The 20,844-nt window shown below is 33.1% G+C and overlaps 1 protein-coding gene across 1 annotated transcript; it reads left to right on the forward strand.

Annotated features, from left to right (window-relative positions):
- Window positions 1-2,268: 2,268 nt before the first annotated feature.
- On the forward strand, window positions 2,269-6,667 carry LOC142622748 (putative receptor-like protein kinase At1g80640). Its single transcript, XM_075796273.1, has 10 exons — window positions 2,269-2,844; window positions 3,157-3,330; window positions 3,470-3,720; window positions 3,818-3,950; window positions 4,065-4,128; window positions 4,210-4,306; window positions 4,456-4,558; window positions 5,503-5,621; window positions 5,735-5,824; window positions 6,179-6,667. Exons 1-10 carry the CDS (start codon window positions 2,691-2,693, stop codon window positions 6,335-6,337), a joined length of 1,344 nt encoding a protein of 447 aa, XP_075652388.1. The 5' UTR covers window positions 2,269-2,690; the 3' UTR covers window positions 6,338-6,667.
- The last annotated feature ends 14,177 nt before the right edge of the window (window positions 6,668-20,844 follow it).

Consider the following 20,844-nt stretch of genomic DNA (forward strand, 5'->3'; position numbering starts at 1 on the left):
AATTTGAAGGGTGAAAATTTTTTTTATGATAAAATAAGCTCCTTAATTTAAGAGATAAAAAGAGTTTGGATAAATCTATGGGTGTATTGTTTTCAATTTAATTAAAAATATGCTCTCAGCTATTGCCAAATTTCTGTTTTGAATAGGAAAAATTTTCTGAAAATTATATTTAGAGAACATCATCCAAATAATAGATTTAAGTGTGGGACTTGCACCTTCTCAAAAAAAAAAAAAAAAAAAAGTGTGGGACTCGCTATTTTTATGGTTTCCAAAACAAAAAATTGTACTATTTAAATCCTATAAAAGATTTTAGTTTCTGAAATTTAAAGTGAATGTTTTGAATTCCTAACAAATTTAAAGTGATTTTTTTTTTGTCATTCTGTTGTCAATGTTTGTTATATATTTAACAAAATGATGACGTGAACAAACTATAAATTGACAAATCATCTCTCAAGAGAAGGACTAAAATAATCTTTTTAAAAATAATTTAAAGACTAAAAGTGATCATTTTAAATTTCAAGGACTAAAATGATCACTACTAACTTACTAAACTTTAGGAAGAAACCACATGGGTTAAATTTAAGGGATCAATATTAACCTATGGTGTGGCATATACAGGGTCACCTTACCTTTTCCAAATCGATTCTCTAAGTCCTTACCTTTTCTAAATCGATTCTCTAAGTCCTTTATAATCGACAATGTGTGATGTTTGATGATGTTGCAAATTTGGAATACTGAAAGGAGAAGCCTGACTATAATCACATCAATGCTACACAAAAAGAGAGAGATAATAGAAAGGGAGATAAATTTTTTGGGCTTTGTTAGTAAGTAGTTGAGTTGTCATTGAGTAGGATTTTTGATTGAGGTGGAAGTCTTTAATTAGACTAGATGGATCACATTGTACAAAATATTAAGAGGTTAACTCAATTTTGAGACCACTGCACACTCTCGGTACAATGGTCATTCTACAAGTATAAATGCTTGTGGGTGTGAGGGACAAGGGTCAAGGTTCAAGTCTCCAATAAAGAATTTTACACATATATATACTTAGATTAGGTTACATTATAATTTTTATCTTGTAAAAAAAAAAAAACTCAATTTTGAGGTATCAAAAGTTTACATGACAAAATATTATGAGGTTAACTTAATTTTAAATATATATATATATATATTCCTAATATTAGTAAGAGTCACATTTATGTTAAAGATACCTTGTTGCTCCCAACTTAATAGTCTAGATATGTGAATAATATTTTTTTCATAAGTATATATTTTTTATCATTCGACAATTACAATGAAAGTTACAAGGCTCTTGGCAATAATAATAATACTGTTTAACACTCTGTGAAATTGGATAAATCAACAACCGCGAAGTAATACAAAAGCTGTCTAGCTTTTTAAAAAATTTCTCAGATTTTTTTCCTTTCTTAATTAAAAAAATCTCAGATGACTCTTGACTTTGATTGATTTCTCCAATGATTTCTCATTCTTTTTGGAGACATAAAGTTGGAAACCGTAAGTTTGGGTTCTTGGGTGACAATTTATAATAATTTTATATGATATAATTAAGGAAATATACATGTACCCCTTTTGACGGGGAGTAAGGGTATGTCAGTATGATTTTGATAAATATTAAGAATATAATGTTAAAATTTTTGTAATTTAATAGTATTATTAGTCTTTTTTATAAGAAAAATCAAGGTTCGAAATTTAAATAATCCATTCTTCATTTGTTGTAACAATTGCATTATATATTAAAAAAAAAATACTTCTTTTATGTCATCCCATAAAAATGAAAGAAAATGAGTCATTGTAATGAACATCAATTTGCGCATTTGGAAAAAACTTTAAGTGGTTTAATTAATAAATTGAAAACAAAGAATGAAGAAATACTAATTTTTGTCATTTTCATTTTCACAAATGAAAAAAGCATTCCTAAATATTAGTACTATTCTTATTGTTCATCTGTATTAACATTTAACAAATCAAAATAAAACATTCCTATATATATTGTGTTTTTCCATATTTACTCATAAATATAAATCCTTATCTCATTATATTTTGTCACATAAAGCATTTATAGTACATATTATCTATATAATCCCTTTCAGAAAGTAAGAATTCAGCCCAATCTATACTCTAGTTTCATCAAAAGAAAGAAAGAAAAAAAGTCATCAAAAAGAGGGAGACTGAGAATGTTGCCTCTTCCAATAGAATCGAGGCCTTTTCTAAAGGAGAGCACCTAAAAATTCTCACAGCTTTTTGGGGTTTTTTTTCTTTTCTCTGTTTTCTTAACTTCCCACATGAATGTTGTGCGCTTGTCCCCACTTCACTATAAATTAACTTTGCAATACCTTTCTTCTGTTTCCTTTACTTACGCAGAGACGTCAGATGTGGGAGAAAAAGACAGAGGCAGTTAAAGAAGAAATAGAAAAAGAAAAGAAAATTATGAGTGAGAGAGAGAGAGGGAGGATTCAAAAAAGACATTAATAAAACAAAAGACTTATAAGAAACAAGGCTAAAAGATCCAAAACATACATACCATTCACATAGACTTGTTAACAAATTCTCTATCTTTTTTTTTTTTTTTTCTTCTCCTCTCGTCACTTTTCAAGCCACAACCACAGGCCTCACATATCTCTATCTTCATGTGTTCTTCCTAGTACATTTGGAAAAAAAAAAACCAAACAATGAAGCTTCTTCTTGTTCCTGTTTTGCTGTTTCTTCTTTTTCTTAGTAAACCCATTTGGGTTGGTGCCACCCAACAGCCCCTTGTTCCTGTTTCCTCACCATTAGTCTCACCCACCTCTCCAATTTCCACATCAATGGCTGCTTTCTCCCCAGGTCCTTTCTCTCTCTCTGGTTGTGTTCTTCATGGCCATTCTTGGTTTTAGTTAGATGGGTCATGGGTCAAAATCATTTCCAAAATTCAAAATTCAAAATTTTTGACAACCAAAAATTGATTAGTATATTTAATACTGTCACTATGAAAATTTATATTTGTTGATTTCATCCATTATGGTTATCATTATACTTCTATTTTTGATTTTTTTTTTTCTCTAAACTTGGTTTCTACAAAATCGAATGGTTTAATTGATGAGATTATTGCGGTTTCGCTATAGCTAACTTCTATATATATTTTCACTATACAACCAGGAAGTCAGGTGGGAATTGAAGAGCAGCATCACATGGATGCACACAAGAAAATGCTAATAGCACTTGTTGCTGCTTCTTCTGCTCTTGTTGTAATTATTTTGTCTTTCTTATTTTTGTGGATTTATCATAGGAAGTTCTCACACAAATCCCACAAAAGAAGTGCTCAAAGCTCAGGTACATCCTTTAGCAACAAAGCCTAATTCTTCTTTTACTTAAACATTTGTGAGGTTTAATTAATTAATTTGCATCAATTTTTTGAGATGGTCTCACTCTGAGATTCTTTGTTTTGTTTTGTTGGGTTTAAAATTTTAAGTTGTTGAGAAGGGACTTGCCTTAGCTCCATTTTTTAGTAAATTCAGCTCCATTAAAATGGTTGGTAAGAAAGGATCTGTTCCATTGATTGAGTATAAGCTACTAGAAAAAGCAACGGACAACTTTCGCGACAGTAATGTATTGGGTGAGGGTGGATTCGGATGTGTTTATAAGGCTCGATTGGATGATAACTTCTATGCTGCTGTGAAGAAACTCAATTGCGAAAATCATAATGCTGAGAGAGAATTTGAGGTAATGTTTGTTTCGAATTCTAAATGGGTTTATGCTTCTTGAAATTTAGCACTATGAATTTATTGTTTTGGTGTTGATTTGTCATTTGGATTTGCAGAATGAGATTGATCTGTTAAGCAAAATTCAACATCCAAATATAATTTCCCTACTAGGTTGCAGCATTCACTGCGAGTCAAGGTTTATTGTTTATGAATTGATGCAAATTGGATCTTTGGAAACTCAATTGCATGGTAAAACATACTAATCTTATTCTTTGCTTTTAAAAACTGAAAAATGAATGGTAAAAAGAAAGTGAAATTAAATAAATACTAATATCTTTATTTTCAAATTTTAATAATATATAGGACCTTCTCATGGATCGGCATTAACTTGGCATATGCGGATGAAGATTGCTCTTGACACAGCAAGGTTGGCTTGTTTGCTCAGTTTTTGAATTATTTTATTGTTGTTTGTCACTTGAATGTTAACATATTTGCCACTGTTGACCAGAGGATTAGAATATCTACATGAGCACTGCAATCCACAAGTGATCCATAGAGATCTGAAAACATCTAATATACTTTTGGATTCCAACTTCAATGCTAAGGTAAAATTTATTTAAAAAATACATTGGAGTCTATGATTTCCTTTATAAAAGTCTTGAATTTGTCTTATATATATTGCTACAGAACATTTTAATTATCTTCCATTTAACTCACTGAAGCTCTCTCTCTTTCTCACATTGTCTGGAATCAGCTTTCAGATTTTGGTCTTGCAGTGTCCAATGGGGCCCAAAACAGGAACAACATTAAGCTTTCAGGAACTTTGGGTTATGTAGCCCCAGAGTATCTTTTAGATGGTATGCCAACTAAAATTGTAATAATTGTTTCCCGTATTCTTAAGTCTGACTGGTTGCTAATGTCTATAAATATATAATTTTTCTTTGCTAACTATATAATATAATAAAATTGTTTCGATCCTAACAATTACAATAATGTTATGAGACTGTGATGAGTGTGATATACATTTTAAATCAGTGTCTTTTGATTAAGCTATCTTAAGCACATGCACATGTACTGCCACTTTAGGGCTGATCAATCATGTTGTGAATTTCTCCTAGACAAACTCTTGTGCCTAAAGTTGGCGCTTGGTAAGGATATCAATGTTTAGTTTTCATTTCACGTGGTAGTTTGAATCAAAAGGTTTCATAGCTACAAATTTTGATTGAAGTTCAATTGATACTGAGGGTGGGGCACACTATGTAAGTGGAATTTATTCCCTAGGAAAATCAGTGCCGTGTAGTTGGATGTGCAAAGAGCAATTGTAAGCCATAGATCTTTAGGTATTAATATGGATGATTTGACAGTGGACTTGTAAATTTAATTTGGTTTGAAAGTTGTTTAACATGGTTCCCCACAAACGAAGAAATAGTAACATGAGAAAAACAAAGGTTGGCAGAGAGAAAAATATAGATAATGGGTCTTTGTCATTAGAAATGGTTACTCATTGGAATATTGATTTTATCATAGGATAAATCATAGTATAATATGTTTAACTTTTTACTTTAAATAAATTTTGCCTGCCCTTTGTGGATGGTCAAAAACATCTGAAAAACCGGCTTACTTGATATTGTCATCAAGCATATTAGTGATGCCAGACGTAGAATGCACTTGATCAATGAAAATATTAGATGGATAGTTTTCTAAACCATGCTGTTTAACATTGTTTGTAACATCTCTAAGATGTATGTGATTTTTGCATTTTAGTCTTCTTGGAATAAAATCAATATTTTGAATTTTGCAGGTAAATTGACAGATAAGAGTGATGTCTATGCTTTTGGAGTAGTGCTTCTGGAGCTTTTATTAGGAAGAAGACCTGTGGAAAAACTGGCCCCATCTCAGTGCCAATCTATTGTCACATGGGTATTCCCTCCTTCCTCTTTAAACCTCATCACTCCAATTTATTTGGTGTGCATCCCAAAAAAGGAAAAAATTTAATTGTCAGAACTTAATGCTATAGCTATTTATGGGTACAGGCCATGCCCCAGCTCACTGACAGATCTAAACTTCCAAATATCGTGGATCCTGTGATAAAAGATACAATGGATTTGAAGCACTTATACCAGGTTTGTGAACTAAAAAAGAAATGGTTCCCTGTTAATATTTACTCTTACTAGCTGATTGATCAGAACAAACTTTTGACATGGTCTGATTTTACAATATTTGTTTTAATTTCTCCTCCCATTTAAAATTAACTTTTAGTTGGCAGAATGAGTAACAATCTGGTGTGAGCTATGGATTAAGATTGATAGTTCGTGCTCTTCTCAAAAAAAAAAAAAAAGAATCTTGTTTTTGGATTGCATTGCAATTAGAAGCTCTGGCAAAGCTATTGATTTAAGCACATCTCTTCTCAAGATTTAACTTGATCTTTGATCATCTCATCTCAACTTATTGCACCCGATACTATGATATGTGTGTAGGTTGCTGCAGTAGCTGTGCTATGTGTGCAACCAGAACCAAGCTACCGCCCACTAATAACAGACGTCTTGCATTCTCTCATTCCCCTTGTTCCCACTGAGCTTGGTGGCACGCTAAGAGTTTCACAAGTAACGCAACCTGCACCACCTGCACAACACTAAGAGTGCCTTCTGGACATTGATACAGGGCAACCATATATTTGGTGATGGTGCTTCATTATTATGGGGATTCTCCTTTGCTTAAATCAAAGACCCAGGTCAATTAGGCAACGCGACCACACGCATACTTGATCGTCTTGTCTTAAAAGCTCTGGTAAGATGGCCAAGGGAAGTTGACCTGTTTGAAGTAGAAGAGTATTGGATTGTCACATTTTGTAAATTAAAGCAATTTAGTTCTTGAGTTCCTAAAAATTACTTGTGTATATGAGGGCATCTAGACAACGTTAATTAATGAGCTGATTTGAATTTGAACTTTTTTTTAAAATTTTTTTTTATCCTTTTCCTTTTTTGGGTTTATGGATTGGTAAAATTTGCAAGGGGTTTAAACTCTAGAGCTCCATATATGACTCTAAAATCCATATTTATTCGTTCATGTTATATTGCTAAGAATGTTACTCATAATTTTGCATTAATCAAAAACCTCCCTTTTTTTACCTGCACTTTTGTCCTTTCATAGTGTGAAAAAATCCTAAATGCTATGCTGCAATGTCATGTGGCATGATGAGTTTTAATAACCCAATTACCTATGTGCAAGGCATCACTTTCAAATTTCAATAAAAAGGGCATGAGGAAAGAAAAAAGGAACATTTCATGTATCTTTCCTCTAACAAAAGTCTATTCTAACTTCTAAAGGTAAATTTACAGCATTCACATACGGACATGTAAATCACCTTTTTTTTAGCCCAATTGGCTAGTACTTTATATAAAAATTACCACCAAAAAAAAAAAAAAACCCTCCTGCTCCGGCTTTGGATTACTGTTCAAAATTTTACAAAAGGTTATATTACTCAATAAAGATGTCGTAGCTTTTGCAAAGCTTTTCTCTTATTTTATTTTATTTTATTTTTTTATTCACCACTTTCTTTCATTCTCATTAAAATATCTAAATATCTCTCTCACTCTCTCTCCTAGCTCGCTAATTGGCTAATTGGAAAGCATCAAACAACGACGGAGCTTGATAAGGGGGAGAAGATGGGATTTGAGTGGCGGAGATGGTGGAGAGTGATTTCGACCTTGCCACCATTCTCGGCATAGCTTGGACAAAGTGAGTGGGTAGGGACAAAATGAGGATTTTATCTTGGTAAAATGTCAATTATTTTGATAGAATTAGCCGGTGGAAAAATGAGTGAAATGTCAATTGCTTTAATCATTTAACACAGTGTCATTTTTTTAAAGTTATATCTCGAGTGTCAGTATAATTTACTTAATATTTAAAATTATTACTGTTTTTTAGATAGGTAAATAGTGGGGAATTCCGGAATGAAGAAAGTAGTATTTGAGCCACCAATATAATGCGTCACAAATTATACTATTGCCAATGGGCTTTCCCTTGAGTGGCTAGGGACAAAACGAGGATTTTATTTTAGTAAAATGTCAATTATTTTGATAGAATTAGCAAATGAAAAAATGAGTGAAGTGTCAATTGTTTTAATCATTCAGCATAGTGTCATTTTTGAAAGTTATATCTTGAGTGTCAGTGTAATCTACCTACTATTTAAAGTTATTACTTTTTTTTTAGATAGGTAGTGGGGAATACCAGAATGGAGAAAGTGGTATTTGAGCCATCAATATAATGCATCACAAATTATTCTATTACCAATGGGCTTTCCCTTAAGTTAAGGTTAAGGTTGCTACTAATTATTACTAAAAGCTTAAAGAATGATGTTCTAATGAACTAAACATGATTAAAGCCTCATCAATAGCATATAAATCAATAAATAATAGAAAAAATACGGCTAATATAACTATAAATATTTACTAATTAATGTGACAATGAATGTGATTAGCAATAGAAAATAAATTTCTTAATTACTTTTTTGTTGTGTTTTAAATAGTAATACATTAGTTTTGTAACACTTATGTGGTGAGTAATATTTTTTGAAGTATTCACATTTTTCTTTTGTAAAAATAAAATATTTGAGCTATTTTTTTTTCATAATTTCTCAAAAAAATATAATTCATATTTATCATCTAACTATATGTCAAATATGTTTTGAACTAAAAAACTATTTAGCATTGGCTTAAAAAAAACAAAACAAAACAAAACAAAACCTTAGCTTTCCCAAATACCAAACAACTTAACATCACAGCTCATTTGAATAATAAAAAATCCAAATAATTAACAAACGTATTTTAAAGTTTACATAAAGTCAAACAAAATACACATGTACATAGGCACACTTGATCTTACGGTCATGGGAATTGGATTCCTACATTTTGTACTACTTTCTTTTTTTCCTATTTTTAATTTTTGAGGGGGCTTAAGTATAATTATTTTGCATTTTAATTTTTTAATTTTATGTTATATATATATATATATAAATTAATATTCAAAAAAATTCAAAATCAAGGGACTATTGTCCCCCCTTGTCGTGAAATTATCAGATGTGTCAGTGGGAGTGCGACGTGGGTGAATAGACACTGTTTGTTTTGGCCTTTTTCTATTTGGGTTTGTTTTGGATGAATAGTTAAGATTGTCTTTTGCTATTTGGGTGAACAATAAACAATGAATTTAGCCAAAAAAATAGAACAATAAACAATGAAGATTGTCATTTACTATTTGGATTTGCTTTGGACGAAGTTGAAGATGGTATTTTAATATATGGGAGAATAGTGAACGACTGAACTTTAAGATGATTTTTTGCTATTTGGCTTGGTTTGGGTGAATAGTGAAGATGAAACAAATAATAAGAATGAGATGTAAAAGTAGTTAATTAATATAGAAGGTAATTTCCTGAACAAGCAAAATAGAGAAATTATACAAAGCAAGATGTGAATGCTCATCGAAGTGTAGTTATTGCAAATTAAAAAAAGAAAATGGAATACGTGAATTAAAAATGAGAAAGAAAAGAAACAAGGCCACTTAAAATATTTGCAATAACTAGTAAGCATGGAACAAATCTCTAATTTTTTATTTTTATATACTTTGATAGTTACAACAAGGGAGTGAGGTGTAAACTATAACAACCAAATTTTAAGTTTGACAAAAATCAAACAAAAATAATATTGCAAATGTGAATTTATATTGATGAATAAGTGATACAATTTTTTGTAATTATAAAAAGTAATCCTCTAATTCATTTTTTTTTTTTTTTGAAAATTTGTTAATTCAAGAATTATAGGAGTGCAACTTAAATAAAAGTTTAAGAATAATCTAAATTAAAATAAATAAATAAATAAATGTTGATAAATGATAAATGTTGACATTGACATTGACATCCTTGTCAATGTTATCATACTCGAAGGTAGAAATAATTTTGATATTCAAGAGACCAAATTGATAGGATCCAGTATTTAAAAGGTGTAAAGCATATCTACATCACGAAATTTCAAATCTCTTACATGTTACAAATCATAAATAGGAATTTTTTTTTTTTTTTCTTTTCGAATTTAAGTAGGGACAATTGGATGCCCACTCGACACAAAGTAGCTCCGCCCACATGTTTATGCTACACCACCTACCACCATCCCAACAGCCCTTGTCCTTACAATGATCCATGACTTTCAGCTACTATGGATACAAAGGGGTTGTTAATAAAATGCTCTTCTAATCAATTTCGGGAAATCATTTTTTTTCTTCATTAAATTTTATTTATGGGGTGTTTTCATTTTGATCATTGATTTTTTCCCCCTGCATTTTAGTCTTTGAGTTTTATGAGTTAGTTTCAATTTCATCATTGCTATCATCCACTTAACAGAAACTGCTAACATGACCAAGAAATCATTTATGTGTCACTTAAATATAGTTGTAAGGACTAGGTTTGGATTGTAAGCCCAAGATGTAACAAGATTAAGGCCCAAAGAGCCCAATACAATAAATTTGTAAAGAGTGGGCTAAAAACTAGGCTTCAATGGGATGAACAATGTTCAACATGGACTAAAGATGACATGAAAACAAAGATAAACAAGCTTTATGCAAAAGAATCCTTCTGGTAAAGTCCAAGGTGGACAATTCTTGGATATATTTCTTATAGACTTGACTACACTTTTGGTTCTTGTTGCTACAGTGTTTTTCCAACAAATTCTCAGATAGATCTCCCTCTGAAGGGCTTCTTTCTCTTTTATATTATCCTCTTTCTCTCATCTTCACCCTCCATATGTAGGTCAAGTCATTGGCCTTGATCCCTATCCCATTAGCAACTTCCGAAAATCCTTGGGAGTAGTTGTAAGGCTGAATATCACTGTTCATGTATCATCTCTACATTAATGCAGCCAGAGAGTTAGCAGCATAGAATTCAATGAGGTGGTAGCAGTTTTTTCTTAGATATTTTCTAGCTTTCTTTTGTCCTTATGCTTTCCTGATGTTTATATTTATCAATAGAATCCTCTGGAGTGTTGCTCTTAGTGGCAGACTACACTCTCTAATCTCTGCTTTGCTTAGCCGAGGAGGCATTCCTCCTCGGACTACCTTCCTAGATTCTTATAATCATAACCATTTCATAACCCACTGACTCTTACCCCTTCCCTAACATTTACTTATCCTCGGACAAGGCTCATGACCCAGTACACATTTTTGGGTCTTTTATCCCTACAATAATAAAAATTATTTAAATAGTATTTTTTAGAAGAAATTTAAATAGTATTTAAAAAGCCACATTACCATTTCTAAAATGAAAATTGTAAAAATATCACGAATTTTACTATCTAATTTTAAATTTTACAAACTAATATATAACAACTAAACTCATTACATGCGCTTTGTATGTGCGTTGAAACTCTTTTTTATTTTTTATTTTAGTTTAGTGTCATAATTTTTAAAAGTAAGATAGAGATAATTGAAACTCTAGATTTATTTTTCTTTCCAACTCCCATGTAGAGACATTGGAATTCAAATAGGAGAAGTGATCTTTTAAAAAAATATATATATAAATTTTATTTAAGAAGGAAGTAAGGTAATGTGAAATAATGTTTAAAGTGAGATAGAGATAATGTCCTAATAAGAGTTGATAATAGTTTGAAATTTTTAATTTAAAATAAAAAAGTGGTAATTCAGATTGGGGATGAGAAAGGAAAAAACCTAGAACTTTGGAACTTTTTTAAAAATAGTAAATTGCTTTTTTAATCGATTTGTGTTTTTAAATTTAAAATTATTTAACTAAAGATAGAGGTAATTTAGAGAGTTTAAGAATTTGTGTGTGAATATTTTATTACACAAAATGATGAAACTCAAACAAAGAATCCTATTATTAATAGTATAAATGATGAGTATGACCATTGAATTTTAAATACATAGTAAATAAAGACCTGAATTATTTTATTGTGATTAATGAAACATCAATTTTTTTCATTATTTTTTGGATGAATTTGGTACAATATCAATTTATAAATGTTATAAAATAAAATTTTATAATATCTTTAAAATTACTATAAAAAAAAATCGTGTTCTTACTTTTAACTTTTAATAAGAAAATCATGTTACCACCGCACATCCTTGGTGCGATGGTCACTTCACGAGTATAAATGCTTATGGAGTGTAGGAGGTAAAGGCCAGGGTTCAAGTCTCTAGGAGGGAGTTTCACACACATTTACACTTAGATTAAGCTAGAGTAGAAATTCTATCTTGTATTAAAAAAAAAATAGAAAAAAATTTGAGATTTGATTTGAGTAGGAAAACTCCCTTCTCCAAAATTCCTTATGAGTGAATAAGACAATGACATGGGCGGTTCTCAAAAAAGAGAGAAACAAAGACATGGACTGTGGGACTCCAAAACGAGTAAGGAAAGGAATATATGAATCATTATATAAATCCAAAGCCGTTAGTCCATCACCCTATAATCCAAAGACGCTGTTTTTGCTGCCTCTCCTTCAAATCCAACGTGCACATTCGACTTCTTCAACATTCGACTTGATATCCTCTCTGCTTCAACTTCAAGATTCTACTTCTATATTCAACTTTAACAATCCTCTACAACTATTTACAGAGCTTTCCAATGGCTCTAGTTCTACATATGCAAGACCCTTTCAAAAAGACTTGGACCCTACAAAGCACGGGTGCGTTTCGAGTGCGGGCGTGGGTGCAGGTGCGGGTGCGGGACTCGGCAATTTTTGAAAAAGTAGGGTGCGGGTGCGGCGATTAAAAAATTATTAAAAATATTTTTATTTATATTTTTAATATATTGTTAAGCATACTTTTTCACATTATATAAACATATACCAAATTTAAGAGTAATAGTAGATAATAACTAAAACATGATGTTCATAAATTAAATACAATCCACAAGATTGAAACTAAAACATTCCATGATGTTCAGAAATTAGAATACAACTCACAAGTTTGAAACTAAAACAAAATAAAAGATAATCAACAAGACAATCAAACACCAACATCATCATCATCAAGATCAATAGCTTCACTTTGAACTTCACTTTCACTAGTAATAACACTAGTGCTAGCATTCCCAATAACTATGGCCTCCAACTCTGGCTCATCAAGTGTAAAGGCTGCATTCTCAAGAATTCCAGCTCCTCCATGTATGCCGCTCTCATTCCAAGAGTTTCCTACAATATCCCACATCTTTGTTTATCTATTTATGTACTCCTCATTGCGCCTTGACAAGAGTCGAAGATTAGAATGCACATCTACCAAATCCTCAGTGCGTGCAGGAGTTATTTTGTTTCTTTTTAAGGAATGAATGAATTTGTATGTGCTCCAATTCCTCTCAGCACATGAGGACGAATAAGGTTGTCCAAGAAGTTTAAGGGCAAGGGTTTGAAGAGTTGGAAATGCGGAGCCACGGTATTGCCACCAAACCAAAGGTTGTAAGACCCACCTATCTATCAAGGCAGCTGGTGAAGGAAACCTCCCTCTTGAAAATGCAGCAAACTCAAACTTCACCACATTTAATTCATTCACATCTTCAAAGTATCGATCCAAACACTTGCTCATTTCCATAGAAATTTCATAATCTCGATGTGGAGGGATGCGTTTTGAATTCTCCGAAAGCCATTCAATGGAGTAATACATAGAGTTAAAGATTAAAAAACAAATATAAATGAAACGTGTGTTTTACTAGAAGGGGGAACTAAAGAAAATAGAAAATAAATGTACTTACTTAGGATTTAAGGAATGAGTCAAGCAATATAGTGGTGTACAATTTTTAGTCCATCGATCAATGAGTATATCATACACCACACCCCAAAATGAGCTATACTCATCATCTTCCAAGCCTTCGTGCCGATATATTGCTGCCTTCACCTTCTCTATCATTGAATCTCACATCTCATACACAAGATGAAGACAAGGCTTATCTGTGTCTGGTACTCGTAGCATATCATAAATAGGTGCTGTGAATTCAAGGATATAATCAACACTATCCCACCAAAGATCACTTAAAATCATCTCTTTCACCTTTTGAGCTTTTCCAACATTATCCTCCCTATAAGAAGCCCATCGCTCTCTAATAGCCATGGCTTGAAGGCATCTTTTTATCAACTTTAACATTTTTAGCATTATAACAACTGAAGTAAATCTAGTATCAGCAACTTGGAGCAATTTTAATAGACAAAATTCATTAAACATTGCCAACCTCATTGAATGGTTCATGATAAAAACACGTATGAAGGATGCATCATCAGCAATACGTGTAATCCAACTACATTCCTCATATATAACTTCATTCTTTTCAGTGTTTTTTGCTGCACAAATATTCTTCAAAGCTAGATTGAGAGTGTGGACAACACAAGGTGTCCAAAATATTTTGGGATGCTCACCCTCAATAAGAGCTCCAGCAGACTTCATCATATTAGCATTATCAGTGATAACTTGGACAACTTTGTCATGTCCAATCTCTTTTATAGCATCCCTCAACACCCAGCAATATAATGTTTGTCTTTGAACTCACCTGACCCATCAATTGCCTTTATAAACACTGAACCCCATCTGATACGGCCATAATATTAATAAGAGACCTCATTTGTGGATCTGACCATCCATCAGATACTATACTTACACCATTTTCAAGCCAAAAGTCCTTAATTGGTTTCAAAAGTCTATCAACATGAGCTTTTTCTCTTTGCAAAAGTGTTGTTCTTAAAGCATTGTATCCAGGAGGAACATAACCTGGAATGCTACGAGTAGCGGCATATGAATAAGAACTACGATAATATGGGTTCCTTGCAAAGTTAAACGGAAGCCCACCGGTGTAAAACATCCTACCAATTCTACTATCTAATTCATGTCTAGCATTATTCTGGAATACTTTCTCTAGCGTAGGATTCACAACCTTCCTTCTCTTATTACCATCAAAGAGATTTGTACTATCACTTTCTTCCTGTGTCTGAAATGAGGGAATATGGCCAATAGGCCCACGGCCTGGGGGAGGTGGGGGTAAGGGAATTTGTCTTCTCCGTTCTCTCTCTAACTTATCATTCTCAACCTAATCATGCATTCGCTGCATTTCCAACCTATGGCTCGGTGTCACATTAGGGCATACTGTAATACCTTTATTAATAATTTTTAATAAATGAGCCTTAACCCTAGAATAGGATCCCAAATAAACTTTACCATAATAGTTGCACTTAAAGTGTGTGTTTCCACCTGATTTAATAGTAGAACCTGGTGGTTTTTCTATTTTAGTCACATACTACCAAAGAGGAGTTTTATCATTTGGCACTTCTTCATTAGATGAAGGTGAACTTTTTATGCTAGCAGCTTCATCCATTGCAAATTCAACAGATTTAATTTAACCTACAAATAATTTCCAAATATATAATAACTATTAACTAAATAAAAAATCAAACCCCAGTGTCACAAGACTCACAACATTACACAGACAGCCTATATATAAATAATTAAAAAAAAATCAGATCACCACAGATTCACGACACAATCACAAATCACAATGAGTAATAATAACTATTAACTAAATAAAAAATCAACTATTAACTATTAACTAAGAGTGTGAGTGTGAGAGCTATGATACCTAGGGGGAGACGGAGAGTGAGAGTGAGACAGAGAGCAGGGGAGACAGAGAGTGAGAGTGAGTTGAGACGGAGAGTAGGGAAGACGGAGTGGAGCACTGAAGGCAGAGAGTGGGAGAGAGCCTAGCACAGCACGAGCTGAAGGCAGAGAGTGGGAGAGAGGCAGGGAGGCGTGAGAAATATGAAGAGGGCTGAGTGAAGGCTCTAACTAAAGTGAAGAGAAATGAGAAAGTGTATAATAGGGTTTTGTTTTTTTCTAAATGGTACGTTTTGCACCTTTTTTTTTTGGCCAAGCCAAACGGTGCGTTTCACACCTTTTTTTTTTTTTTTTTTGAATTTCGGCTGGTTCGCACCGGTATCGGTGGTTGCGCCCGATACGGACCAATTCAGACCAAATCAGTGCGAATCGGCCCAATTTTGCGCGCGCCGGCCCGAATCGGTGCCGTGTCTGTGCGTATCGAGCCGGGAAAAAAAAAGAGGGACGCGGCACGGACGCGCAGGCAGTGGCGTTGCCTGCGCGTCGGACGTGGGTGCGGCAGCCCGAACACTGCATCCGTGCTTCCTTGCTTGGACCCCTTAAAAAGCTTGGAAAAGGAGTTCCAACGTTGTGCCTGTGTTAGGACCAAAATCTCTAGCCGAAATACCTATCACTGCCAATAAGGGAAAACTTGGCCGGCTGAAAAGTGTGGCTGAGTTCTACGCTGGTTCTTCAGCCTTTGCAACCTCACCACCTCCGAGTTCACTTCAATACCAACTTTCTTAATGAAAAAAAAACCGTTGTTGCTATCAACAAAGATGATGTTACAAGCTGCTAGTCGAAGACTTTAAGGATTCGATATCCGATAGTAGGACAGTATTATATATGATTATTGATTAATTATGTACCTGGAAAATAAAAAGTTCTCTCGATCTTGGCTGAGTTTTTGTTTCAAGGCCAAGGTTGTGTTTACGACTCTGAAGCAAGTATTGAAGTTTTTTTTTTTTAATAGTTTTTAGTTGAAGTTTTCTAATTGTACGAGATATATTATGTATAGATTTAGTTCCATCCAATTACTAGCAAAGATGATCTCTTAAAAATAAAAATAAAAATTGTAGAATTTTTCTCAACAACTAAACACAAATTTAAAACCAAACTCCTACCGTCATGTATAAACCAAGACTGAAACTCACCATCCAAGCCCCCAACAAGCCCATAGAGAAGTAGACCTAACAAATGGGTTGGGTAGCCACTTATCGGACTAAAGTTAGTTATTATTCTGATAATTCTTACCCGGTCTTTGATAAGTCAAGTCAACTTGAAATACTCGTGGCTTTTTCAATAAAAAAAAAATATAAACCCATTAAAAATATAGATAAAAGTTGAATAATGCATTAATTCTTAAGTTTATAGTCCAATAATTAATTTTAATAGTCTAGTAATTTAACAAAAGAAGAAAAGAAACCACATATACATCTTATACATGAAACAATAAAATTACACATAAACTAATTGTACTTTTGAATTAGTTTTTTTTTTTTTTTACTTAAATTTGGCAAAATTAAAGTTGCACTAAAAAAAGGTGAGATTTGACTTACGTCCAGTACTTTTTCAATTGGAATCTCTTTTTATTCTAATGAGAAACTACTACATAACTAACTAATTAAATAAAATGTGAAGATTAAAACTCGTATACCACTTATCATTGTGTATTTAAAACAAAAAGATGTGGGGAGTAAAAGGACCCAAGTGGGCATATGGGCCTTTGGGCTGTAACATGGAGGGCCGATCTGCTCCAGGATTAAACTCTATGAGTCAGCCCATACGCCGAGGGTCCGAGGATACAGCCGAGGACGAGCTTCTCCTCGGAAAAGCCCTAGAGAATTCAAAGTTTCATTATGAAGGTCAAAGCACAACTCTGAAAAGACCAGTGATTAAAAGGGGACATCCTGAATCTTCTAGATGCACCAGTATTAAAGAAAATATCAAGAATAAAGGCTGCCACCTCCGCATTAAAGGCTCTGCACCTACCTCCCTGGCCGCATTAATGGGGAGGTGACCCCTGAACAGTGAGGTGGAAACTTCTAGTCACTGTTCAAAAAGTATCAGGGAAGGAAGTATAAAAGGGGGGTAAAGGCCAGAGAATAGGGGGATGGAAAAACTAAGAAAGAAATTAAGAACTTGTAATCTTGAAGGAAGAAAGAGAAATAATAAAGAAGTAGTCCTCGGCTCGAGTCCGAGGAGATCCATTTGTCATTATCGTTTGTTATTTACTTGTGTTTGCTTATAAAAGCCTGTTATTAAGCTCCCAGTACTTCTAACCTAGGTTTCAAGACCACACTCTACAAATTTTATTGTTTAAGGCTCATTGGGCCTGAGCCTGTGATTGTCTTTGGGTCCAGGTGCAATTGTGCACTTACAAAAGATATCTACAATTAAAAAAATATTAGAGGTAAACCAAACCCAAAAAATGAAGCTTTAAAAAAATTCTACATAAGTAAATAAATTAAGAAGTTAAGAGAGACAAAATCTAAACTATAAAGACAATTTTAAGAATAAAATATAACATTTTAGTTAAAGAATAATAATAACTGTTAGTAGTAGATCTAACATTATTGAAAACATATGTATTTAAGAATAGTTTGTCAAGTTGATGAGTAATGTTTTTGGTATTTTTATCTATAATATAGAAAATTTAATATAAAGCTAGCAGACAAACATAATGAGTCAATACAAAATTTATAATTAAAATTTTATAATAAAGACTTGATGAGTGGGTTGGGCCTGGTCAGGTCAAAATTAGGTAAGAGTAAAAAACTTATTAGATTAAAACAAGTTTCTGTTCCTATTACCTATACCCTATTTCTTAGTTTGGGTTCGCGTAGGTTTAGGGTCCAAGTCCACTTTTGCAATGTCTAAAGTCAAAGCTAATTTGATAATGCATGAAATTTATCAAAAGATTGTAACCAAAATGGCGAATTTTGAGATTACAAAATAGTTCATATTATATCAACAATCAGAGTATAGAATCAATCTTGATAGGATCAACAACTTTTTGCCCAGACGATCCCATCAGACACCTTCGTCCACCTGGACACATCATGGATGAGGGAAGGCAAATCATTAATAAAAGGATTCAATAGACAATTACCAATTAGCTGTCTGTCCGTTGAAAACTCATCAAAATCTACATTAATGAGCCTAAAGACGTTACGAAAAAAGCACTAAAACCATAATCAAAGCCCCAATGGCAAGAAACAATGAAGCTATATATACACGTTCATCAAAACCAAACAAGGTATATACACACATCCAAAATATATTAGTAGACACCACACTGATGACCATTCAAGGAGGACTTTTCATCCTAATTGTAGGCACAGCGATGAGGTTTCCGCTTCATCTGGACGAACCTACTTAACTGACGATTTTAGCATCATCAACTATGGGTTTAAATAATAGCCTAATAGTAATGATATATGTTGTGGTGCTTCATATTCGTTGTTCAAACTTCACCCTCCCCTTCCCACTATCTACCTATTTCAAGGGGAAAAGAAAATAGAATCATTGTTGCCAAGAACTTGATAATCTAATGAATATTTCATATAGATTTATGGAGTTGAGCCATCACCTAAACTCTCCTACCTCAAACCTGTAGATTTATGGAGTTGAGCGCTTGTGGTGGCCAGGCAACCTCTAATGCCCCAAAATCTAGCCACAACCTCTCCGCCACAATGCCATTGTGAGCCTATGTGGATCCGTCGCTATTAGACAATAGAGGGATGGGATGCTGCTTGGTCTGAACGAGAGAAATACAGCTAAAGAGAGAAAGTGAGAGTAGCATATCAGAAGAAAAAAAAAAAAATTGTATTCTATTTTATTTATTTGTTTTTGTTTTTTTTTTTAAAGCCACATGATCTCTGTTTACAATAGGACAATAGTATTGACAAAAGGGTATATTTGGTTTACTATCAAACTTCAGGTATCAAATAGGCAAAAACAAAAAAAACAAAAAAAAAAAACAAAACAAAGTTAAAGAGGTCTCAGTACAATAACATAAAAGTTTGGAGGATTTTAGGGCAATTTATCCAAAATCAAATTAGGTTTTATTGGGTTTAGTTGGTGGTTGGGTTCTTGTTTATAGTTTTAGATGGATGTATTAAAGGTTTAGTAGGTTTTTTACTAGGTCCCACACCCATAATATGATATTGTTTTGTTGACGAACTTTAATTCCATATTGCAATGCAAAAGTTCAATTTTTTACCTTCTTTCAAGTTTTTTTAAGATATGCTACAGAGTCAAATTCTCTTTATTACTAAGCTAAGACACCTGTTGTTCTTTAAATATGACATCTCTACGCGTTTAAATATTTTCCTTCTGATTGACTTACCTAACGCCAAATGGGTACTACTTTAAGAATTGAATAGTTCAAAAAGTACTGAAGCTAAGCCTCCAACAGGTCAGCAGTCAATTAAATTTTTAGACCTTTGGAAGCCGAAATTGCTCAAATTTAGGCTCTCACAGCGACACTTACGAAAATTCTACCCGCATGTGGAGCCTCTCAATTTGGTGTCTTTGCTTGTTACGCGTAATTCTTTTAAGAGAAATGATATTTTCACAATATTTTTACAACAAATTTTAAGTGGCAAGTTGTTACTGATTGTTATTGTTGGGACAAAAAAGTAATCTTAGTATTAAATTCAAATTTGAACCTATAACAACTAACCACCTATGATTTGTTGTAAAATTGTTGTAAAAATATTATGGACGTAGCATCTCTCTTCTTTTAATCCTCGTGCTTTCTGGTTTTCTTTGGTGAAAAGGTGTTAAATATCTATGTGGGTAAATATACTATTTATTATTTACACCAAAGCGATCTGAATCATCTGATCAATTGATGCCTTTTGGCATCCCCTGTTACTAGACTTGTTTAATGCTGTTGCATTTTGTTTTTCCAATGGACAATTTTTTTGGAAAATCGACCTAATCATTTTTTGAGAGTGAAATGATGGATTTATAATCAATATGGCTACAACCCATTACCCATTGGCAAACTCAAACTCAATTCGATTGAGGGCAAATATCATCTTTAAGAAAACGATTAATTCGTGTCTCTAAGTATACTTCCATATTTGTTCTTCCATTGTTTTCCTCTAATTTCCGAATGGTATTTTCCATAAATTGTACATTTGTGACCATGCCTCCACATGTAGATTTTTGGAGAGATATCGAGCTTGTCAATTCACGTCCATGTCAAAACTTAAAACTTAAAAGCAACATTATCAAATTCGTTTCCATAGAATATAGAGAAAACTTGAATAATTAAGACATCACTAGAGACATCAATACTGGAGTTTTTTTCTTCTTTATTTTTTGGGGTGGGGGGAAGAGGGATTCAGGTGGGATTAGACCATAGATATTGTACGGGTTCGAGCCAAACATCAACGGCATGGAAAGTGGGCCAGACCAATTAAAGTCATTGACAATATCATCAGTTGGATTAGACGTGACTAAGGAAGCCTACCCCGCCAATGTACCACATCATATTAGATGA

This window comes from Castanea sativa, chromosome 1 (assembly GCF_040712315.1).
Source record: "Castanea sativa cultivar Marrone di Chiusa Pesio chromosome 1, ASM4071231v1".
In the NCBI taxonomy this organism is placed as follows: Eukaryota; Viridiplantae; Streptophyta; class Magnoliopsida; order Fagales; family Fagaceae; genus Castanea; species Castanea sativa.

Excerpts from the sequence above, each read along its gene's own strand:
- LOC142622748 (XM_075796273.1), top strand. The coding sequence starts at position 2,691 with ATGAAGCTTCTTCTTGTTCCTGTTTTGCTGTTTCTTCTTTTTCTTAGT. Across the intron at positions 2,845-3,156 it reads AATGGCTGCTTTCTCCCCAG|GAAGTCAGGTGGGAATTGAA; the intron begins GTCCTTTCTCTC and ends CTATACAACCAG. Across the intron at positions 3,721-3,817 it reads ATGCTGAGAGAGAATTTGAG|AATGAGATTGATCTGTTAAG; the intron begins GTAATGTTTGTT and ends TTGGATTTGCAG.